This window comes from Asterias amurensis, chromosome 14 (assembly GCF_032118995.1).
Source record: "Asterias amurensis chromosome 14, ASM3211899v1".
In the NCBI taxonomy this organism is placed as follows: Eukaryota; Metazoa; Echinodermata; class Asteroidea; order Forcipulatida; family Asteriidae; genus Asterias; species Asterias amurensis.
Window position 1 is genome coordinate 12,968,039 of NC_092661.1, and position 9,526 is coordinate 12,977,564.

Consider the following 9,526-nt stretch of genomic DNA (forward strand, 5'->3'; position numbering starts at 1 on the left):
GCAAAGCCCATAAGTTAAGATATAATTGCCAAGGAACAGTTACAGTTGCAGGAGTCGATTTCACAAAGAGTAAGGCAGGAGCTATCAAAAACGTATGGTTAGTCCTAAGTTAGGACGCGTAACTCTTCCTAACTCGAGATAAGACTACTCTTAACTCTTTGTGAAATCCACCCCAGGTCTTTCTCCAGGGCACAAGTGCCGAGAACGAGATTCAAACCTACATTGTGTGACTTAGCCACCACAACCTTTTACTGACAAAATTTGATTGAAGAAATTAACGATATCAGAAAATGTCTGGTGTCTAAAGGGTTAACGAGCAAGACACATTTAAAAATTATAAATACTTCATCCTATGGATTGGACATAAATCCGTAGGTTCCAAACTCATCCAATGATTATGTCATAATCATCATGATGTGTCTTTTATCATTTACATCTGTTCCAGCTATGTGTGGCATGTACCACTTACTTACACAACTGAAGCCAATCCCAACTACGACACCCCTGCAATGAAATGGCTTCGTCCAGACGAAAAATCTAGTAAGTAGCTGTTTTTGCTAACGAAGTCAATTGAAAGTAACTTTTAAAACCTGCTTGACTTATAATTTTCTCTATTTTATTTATTAGTCTGTGGTTCTTTAAATTTATGTTTCTATTACCTCTTGTTGTATTTATTTCATTTTTTGGAGGAGAGGGGGATAAGTTGGGAAATGTAAACGTTAATCCCTACATGGGTCATTAAAGACAGTGGACACGGTACAGCGAAAAGGTTGTATTATTTTGGCCTCTTTCTTCAATGGAGCTACTTGGAGATAGTAGGTGTGAGTTGGTTAAGATGAAAAGGATGTATTATTTTGGCTTCTCTCTTTGATGGAGCGACTTGGAGATAACAGGTGTGATTTGGTTAATACGAAAATTGTGTATTTTTTGCCTCTTTCTTTATTAATGGGGCTACTTGAAGATAACAGGTGTGAGTTGGTTAAGACAAAAAGGATGTATTATTTGGGCATCTTTCTTTAATGAAACTACTTTTAGATAACAGTTGTAAGTAGGTAATCACGAAAAGGATGTATTTTTTTGGCCTTCTTCTTCAATGAAGCTTTCCCATAATGGAACGATTCATAATCCTGTTTTTTTCTGTCATTCTGCAGTTACAGTGAAGGTAGCCGGTGCAGGTGGTGACAGCAGTTGGCTTTTGGCTAACGTTGATGCTAGAGGATTCTATCAAGTCAATTATGATGAGACAAACTGGGGATTGCTGGCCGCTCAGCTTGAATCAAATCACAAGGTATGTATTCACATAAATCACTTAGTAACCCTTTCAGTCCCATTGGTGACCTTAGTAGGAGACTGTTGAGACGTTGCAGCAGCAGACATAGTGGTCCTTTTTGCGGCTCTGAGCGTGCGCTGCATGCTCAGTACTGTTCGCGTAGTTGAGAGTATGCGCAAACCTGTGAAATTGACCTTCTAAAAGTCTCCCACTGATTGTGTGTTATAACCTGCTTGAGGCCCAATAGCACTGAGTCGACTGTGTACTAGCTTGGGGACTTATGTCGACTGTGTACTAATACTTTGCTTGGGGACTTTAGTCCACTGTGCACTATACCCTGCTTGAGCCCCAATAGTGACTTTAGTATAAACATGATAAAGAGGACGCAGGTGTCAGTACCAGGACTCGAACCCACATTCTGCTGATCAGAAACACCAGAGCTTGAATCTGGTACACTTGACTGCTCAGCCAAAATAATTTGTTAGGAATTTGTTACAAAGGTTGTAATGAGGCCCTCGTTGTGTTAAGGGATCAGGTTGACTCAGTAGTTTCTTTCCTTGCATTTCACCTCTGGGGACCCCGGTTCAAATCCCACCTCAGTCAGGAACCTTGTTGCGTAGATTTCCCAATTGGGGTTTTCCTCCCACATCTAACACTGAGCACTTTGTCTTGTCCTGTTTTTACCTTGGTATTAGACTAACTGTGCTGTTGGCTGTGTCATAAGGGTGGCTTGGTTGGCTTGTGCGTAAAGCGCTCGCCTCTCACCAAGGTGACCCATTTCGATTCCCGGCAAGTTGTGCGTTAGTTCTCTGCTGTGCCACAAGGGTTTTCTAGACCATTCGGTCTTCCTCCCTCGGGAAAAATCAAACACTTTCGAATATCGATTGATGTGGCTTGCAGCTAAATGCGCCCTTGCATGCCAGCTTCTCGAACACATTGTAGCCGCGTCCCCTTCGCAATTCAGCTCTTAGCTGAGAGAAAGGATGATTAGCCCCCCAAAATATTATAAATAAATTGAGTAAAAGTGAATTTTGTTTTTCTCTCTCTCTGTGCTGTAGTTAATTTCCACAGCTAGTCGTACCTCTCTTATCTATGATGCCTTCAGCCTGGCTAGAGCCGGTGAGCTGAGCCAAGCTAGAGCTCTTGATCTGACAGCCTACCTGGTTGATGAGAGAGACTACGTTCCTTGGTTTACAGTCGACAGTGTCTTGGGTTATATCGATGATAACTTGGCCCTTACTGCTGCTAACGACAACTTTGAGGTAAGGGGACTCTAAAATAATAATAATAATAATAACCAATTCTTACATAGCGCATTTCACAATAACCGTATCAATGCGCTTTACATTAGTGCCCTGGTCATAGGGCCAATAACATCCCCTTTTTAATGATTCTCAGCTCCCTTGGGACTCATTCACAACATCAACCTCTACCCTCGCAGGTACCCATTTATACCCCTGGGTGAAGAGAAGCAATTATAGTAAAGTATCTTGCTCAAGGACACAAGTGTCACGACCGGGATTCGAACCCACACTCCGGTGAATTAGCACCAGAACTTGAATTTGATGCTCTTAACCACTTAGCCATGACACTTTAAAAACAGTATATGTAAAAAATTTGTACCATCCTTTAAGGAAACGCTATGATTAATCTTAGCTAACTCGAGTTAGAACGAGTAACCTGTCCTAACGGAACTGAACCTGTCCAAGTCCTAAGATTAATCCCAAGTTAGGAAGAGTTTGGTGAAATCGACGGCTAGACACTATTGGTAATTACTCAAATTAATTGTAGCATAAAAACTTACCAAACATATACAGAACCTTTAACTCACAGCATCTGCCTCTTTGAAAGTTTATAATTTTGTTGACAAGCTGTTGGCTACGATGCATGATCTTAATAAATCAGTACTCGAACCGCAACATGCTACATGTAGTTGATAAAATTGTTAACATCTCTTCTTCTTTGTTTTCATTATTCTGCAGACCTACATGAAGAAACAGGTCACCCCAATGTATGAATACATTGGCTGGGAAAATGAAGGGGACCATCTGAAAAAGTAGGTAACCCAATTATCAAAAAGTAACATCACTATATTGCTGACTGTACGTTACTCCTACAGCCGTATTTGTAGTGCGGTCTTTCTGTACAGCGTAAAGCCTGGTTCATACTTCCTGCAAATGCGAATTCGAAGTGAATTTGACGTCACAACCCTCCTTTCGCAGCGATACTCGCAAGTGAGTTGAGCAGAGTTGAACTGCTGTGAATTTTTTGTTGCAAATTTGTGACGTCAACATTTGTTTCGTATTCGCAGGAAGTATGAACCGGGCTTAATTCTATAAATATGTATCATTGCTGCAAAGATATATCTTGCACATGTATGTATATTTTGAAGGAAACAAACTTTTAATCTTATGCTTTAACATGTTGGGCTTCTCGGCTGCTATGTTTGATTTTTAATAAACCAATAATAATAATAATAATTAACAGGTGCCGATGTTTGAATATGCGCGAGACAGTTTACTACTGTCCATCTCTTGAGCAAAGATGGAGAATATCCCTGTCTGAAACGTTGGGTCAACTGGTTCTTAAGTTGTGCACCATAGATTTCTTATGTTATTGTCTTTCCATCATGCAAACCTTTGAGTCTTATATAGCACTTAGCTTCTTTCTTTCCCTACACACTAACACAGCGTCAGCATTCAGGTTCTAACTCCATGGTTCTGATTGCCTTTTAACTATTGTTGTTGCATAGTGTACTTTGTACACCATCTGCCCTTTTATCTGTCTGTACTTAACTTTTTAAACTTTCTATTTAGGCCTACTCTTTCTCTATTGTACCATTTAACTCCTTTATACGATTGGTTTTTACCATTTTTTATCAGGCCTGATACTTGCCCCTTACCATTGCCTTGGTGCCCCTGAAATGGTCCAGTAGAAATTTACAATTTCCTCATACATGTAGGGTGCCCTTTGCCAAGGAGAAAATGCCTTGGTGCCCTTGCCCTTTCAAAAACGAAGCATACAGTCCTGGTTTTATATTGGTGTTTTTTATGTTTAAAAAAAGGTCAATGAATTGCCCATGCAGGGACAATAAGGTTTTATCGTATTATTGTGTTGTATTAATGAGGTCTGTCCATACAGCATAATACTATAAATGTTTATCAATTTTGTAAAGATTAAATTGTACTTGTATATTCTGTTCGAGTGAAATACATGTTAAACTGTCAATAGGCCTACACATTTAAATATCTGGTGGGAAACTTAGAGACTAATATTGTTGTATGATTAGTAATAATTATTAACATTTTACCACAGGGCAATTGTGCAGTGATTTTATTAACTTTCTATCATAATTTCTGCATTTTAAAAGTTTCTAATAGAACACCATACAGCTATTTAAATTGGAGTTTAGGAACCAAGTCATTGTACCAATTTTATATACAAAAACCTTATTTTTTTTGCAGAATGAGCCGAGCTAGTGCCATTAGTTTGGCTTGTCAGTACGGAAATGATGATTGTGTACAAACCGCTCTTGAGAAATATGCAGAATGGGTCTCTATGGCTAATTCCTCAACAATAAAGTAAGTCTGTCTTTTTATTCCTCAAGAAAACAAATAATATTTTTACACTATAACGGTTTAAAATGTTTCTTTAAATCAAATATCTATATATATATTTTTTTTATTATTTTTATTATTAGCTTACTTTAGAAGTGGTTTTTGAAGTTTTGCATAGTGTTGAAAAAAAAAAAGATTTAACTATAAAAGTTGAGGGTTCAACCGTGTGTAAAATCTCTTACGGAGGAGTGTTGACTCTGAAAAGAGCTTGTGTGGTCTCGATGTTTCAAACAGTATATTCATTCTGTTGCGATATCCTTCCTAATCTGCAGTCTTAAGTGTCCTGCATTGGAAAAAAGCAATATATAATCCCTACCTACCTTCTTTTTTTTTTTTGGGGGGGGGGGCCTGTTAGGCCAACATAACATATTTTGTTATGCCTTAGACAAGACTGGAACATTGTGTTCCGTACTTGTTACCAAATACAACAATGAACTTTCTTATTCATTCTGTTGCAATATTGCTCTTGATCTGCAGTGTAAAGTGTTGTGTACTGGCAATGCTGAAGGAAGCTTAGATGAGACTGGAATCTTGTGTTTCATACTTGTTACCAATCCTAACGATGCACTTTATTTCTTTATTCTCTTGCAGTATCAGTCCTGATCTGCAGGCGACAGTGTTCTGCACTGGCATTGCCGCTGGAAGCCAAGCTGACTGGGACGTTGCCTTCACGACTTACACCAATCCTAATGCAGATGTATCGTTGAAGTCTGTACTCTTACCTGCCCTGGCATGCAGTAAGGACGTATCAACGCTTAGCTTGTAAGTGGTTCTTTTGAGGAATCCCTTGAGGCTCTGACGATTTCCTGATACAGTATAGACCCCCCTAGTTGCACAACGCGCAGTGCACTTATGCACCTATCTTGTCAACAATTTTCACAAGTTACTTCCAAAATTATGGAAGGATAGACGTGCAGTGCGCTCCATCACGTTGTGTAAGGGGTCTTGAATACAACCTGCAAAATTGTTCTCTCAGCGTTGTTTCTTGTTCCCAGTCAGTGAATTATACTTATACTGTTATTGAACTAGTAATAGCACTGTATGCAGGCGTGGGGCAAACTTGGGGTGAACTTGAATGATAATTAGGTATAAATAATAATTAGACCAGACTGATCTTTCCTAGTAGATGCTAACATGCGACAATCTTATCCATTTTGTTTCGAATATTTTTATCTTTAGTTATTTGAGTCAAGTGCTTGATACTTCGCTCATACGGACGCAAGATGGTAAAGACGTTGTGATCAAGGTGGCAGGGAACCCCCTCGGCAGAACTCTCGCCTGGGAATTCTTTTCAGACAACTGGACCTTCTTCAGAGAAGAGTAAGTTCATTTCGTGAGACCTTGGGTCGATTCCACGAAGAGTTTTAAAAGATTCATCTAAACTGTAAATAAACCTTAACTGATTGCTTTACATTGCCGATTTTAGTGACCAAGCTTACCAAAAAGCTTGCCATTTGCCCCCTTGGCTGTCCAAAACACACTGGTGTGTGTCACTATTGTATTGTGGGTTTATTTAAATGATATTTTGAATATTTTCATAGGTATGGAAATGGTGTTTTCCTGCTGGAAGATGTCGTCCGTGGAGTGACTGCACAGCTCAACACACCTGAAGAACTCGCTAAGGTAATGAATTCAGAAATTAATATTCAGTTTTTAACAATTTTTTACTATGCGGAAGCAACCATCCTAAGCTTTAAGTTGTCACTGTTGGGATGCAAATATTTTTGTTTGTGTCAATTATTAACGTTTCTTTTTTTTTTTTTTTTTTTTTTTCACCAATGTAATGTAAACTCTCCTTAAGGTTTTACCCCGGATTTTTGACTTGTTTTTGAAAGGCTGGGATAAGACCTGATATCATATACCCAATAAAACATTCAAAATGAACTTGACATCACTTGAGTTGGGTGCCCTTGCTTATAGAGGTCAAAAGGGGGTTGTTCTTTAGCCAATCCTGTGCGCTGTGCATACAAAACTTTGTGTTTCTGTTGTTTCGCCATCGTACTACCTCAAAGATGGCGGCTTGATGTCATCAATGCATAACGTCTATTGGCAAGAAGTTATTACAAATGTTACCAGTGCATGTATTGAAGATATTTCCTTTTGTTTCTAAATAGGTGGAGCAATTTATCATAGACCATCCAGACCAGGGATCCGGGGAACGAGCTTTCGTCCAATCAATAGCTGTCATAAAAGGAAACATAAGATGGATGGAGCAGTACTATGACGAGGTTGCTGATTGGGTGGAAGATGCAGCATAAGCAGTTACCAACCAATCAAGATTAAGGTATTCAACTTCCACTATACATGTACAACTCTTTTTATTCAGGGGAATGGGACATCATGTCTTTGGTAGCTGTTTTTGGAAAAGTTAAAATGTATATTTAATCTTAAGGTATTTGTTTTCTTTCTGCCTTAAAAAAACCTGTCCGGTTTAGTTTTGTTACTCCAATCATAAATGACAAAATTCATCAGAAAGGATGCAAAAAATCAGCACAGGCGAACTGTACAATAAAGACACGTTCGTGGTTTGTGATTGGACAAGAAATTACCGGAAAGCTCAATTAAAGAAAGAGGGCAGAATAAAACATCCTTTTTTTTGTCTGGGAACTCACACCTGTTATCTCCATGTAATTCCTTTTCCACACTGTGGACTTAATTGGATCATGCACAAACTAGTAGTGCTGCTTCATGACCCAAGCATATTAACTGCTCTTCTGTTAAGTATGTCGATGTAAACACACTCACTCATTGGACGTATACTTTATTGGACATTCTTTAATGAAGCTTTCCCATAATGACATGACTGGACAAGACAAGACTGGTCGAATTCTCAAAAGGAGCGATGACACATCATCCGTTGGGGTTCAAATTAGCCTTGTAATTTTAGTTGATACAAAAAAAAATTGTACAAAGATTCAGCGCTGTATGCGGTCTTAACTCGTCTCTTAATTCATCAGTTTCTTTTTAAATTGATCAAGACCTCATTTTGGTTTTCGTTTTAGCTTTTCCCTCAAACGGAAAACAAAAACCTAATGGTAGATTAGTTTTTTCTCAAAAGGTAAAACCTTAAGGTAGATCATCGATTGGTTTTGGCACTTAGCTAGCACACTGTGTATGCTGAAATCTTGTCAGTACCATACATTCCATGCTTGTTGGATCCTCTGAAGAAAGCATGAGGGTTCGTAGGACCAATTGCTTCCAAGTGCCTTCTTGTAGCATTTGTTTAGAAAATCTTTAATTTTATTATCATTTTAAATGTCAGTATCATTTTAGTTTCAAGTCACATAGTACTGTGATTATTAAAAATACATAGTTTTTTAATGAAGTGATTAGGAGCTCGAGGCGCTTGAAGAACAAGAATTAAATTATTTTAACAAAATCTATGTTCAACTATAGATATGTAAAAATTTATTTAAGAGAAGTTCATTCACTAAAATACATCAACTCAATACTTTTACATCAATTCAATTCAATTTGTTATAAACATTACAGTAAAAAAAAAAAAACTGTTTTCCAGTGTTCATCAACTCATTTGTTTAGAAATATTTTATTGTCATTTTTTTTATTTCAATATCATTTTAGTTTCAATTCACGGAACATCTATTGTTTATTGAAGTGATCAGGTATTCGATATTTAAACGGTTAATATAAGAAAGGAAACAAAATTAAAGATTATATCTAGATGACCAAAAACATATAATAATAATAATTGAGACTTCTAAGACGCACAAATCAACCAATAATGTGCTCAATGCACATGAAGAAAGGTACACACTTTTTCAAGACATGACGCACCCAGTAGCCACTGCCATAAACACTGCACCTAACCCTTTCTCTTAGCAATAAGTGTAACTGGGTTCTTATCTGGTGCACTTCACCGCCTAACCAGGACAGGTCACAATCAAGTTTACTCAAAAGAATATTTACAGCTAGTGGACGAGAAAAGTATTATTTGGTAAACCATTTCTTTGGAAAAAAATTTCACTCGGAAAATGAAACTCTCCTCACATTACTGAAAAATCTGAACACACAAGAAAAGATCGACTCAGAAAGGCAATACTTAAAGATGTTCTGCTTGTTAATAATAATAATAATATAAACAAGTTTTTCTTAAGTCACACCCTGACATAATCAATGCTAACCCTAACAACTATTTCCTAAAAAAATATTTACCCGTATGATTTGAGGGGGCATACTAGCTTAGATGTATAATAATGTATTAGTATAGATTTTAAAGAAAATTGTACAGACTTAATTATACAAGTTTTGTTGTAAATTTCTGATAATGAAACCAACAATGCCTTTAAAACAGACATAATCACTGTGTCCGACAGAACTTGAAATCAGAATTGAGCTGTATTTTTATACTTTAAATGTAATAAAAAATGTCTAATAAACTTTATTCTAACAAAGTCTATGCAATTTGCCATAGCCACATCCACCTATAGATTTGTAAAAATTTACATTTAAGAGAAATTTTTCTCTTAAAAACTAACCAAAAACTCTAAATGTGTAATAAAATGTGTCAGGTGATTTGTCTCCATAGTAGTTGAATAGACTTTAGCTTCCTTCTTTTAGTTTGGTGTCAAATAATTTTTGTTGATTATCAGACCATGAGTCTTCAACTTAAGATCACTGA

The 9,526-nt window shown here is 37.3% G+C and overlaps 1 protein-coding gene across 1 annotated transcript in view; it reads left to right on the forward strand.

The window, feature by feature from the left end:
- Positions 1 to 9,435, forward strand: part of LOC139946714 (uncharacterized) — a 66,501-nt gene extending 57,066 nt beyond the window's left edge. The window contains exons 47-55 of the mRNA XM_071944366.1: positions 446 to 540; positions 1,152 to 1,288; positions 2,329 to 2,532; positions 3,253 to 3,326; positions 4,735 to 4,851; positions 5,479 to 5,649; positions 6,067 to 6,207; positions 6,429 to 6,510; positions 7,002 to 9,435. Of these exons, the coding sequence (XP_071800467.1) occupies positions 446 to 540; positions 1,152 to 1,288; positions 2,329 to 2,532; positions 3,253 to 3,326; positions 4,735 to 4,851; positions 5,479 to 5,649; positions 6,067 to 6,207; positions 6,429 to 6,510; positions 7,002 to 7,145 (1,165 nt within the window). The 3' untranslated portion in view covers positions 7,146 to 9,435. The remainder of the gene's footprint in view (positions 1 to 445; positions 541 to 1,151; positions 1,289 to 2,328; positions 2,533 to 3,252; positions 3,327 to 4,734; positions 4,852 to 5,478; positions 5,650 to 6,066; positions 6,208 to 6,428; positions 6,511 to 7,001) is intronic.
- Positions 9,436 to 9,526: the final 91 nt, after the last annotated feature.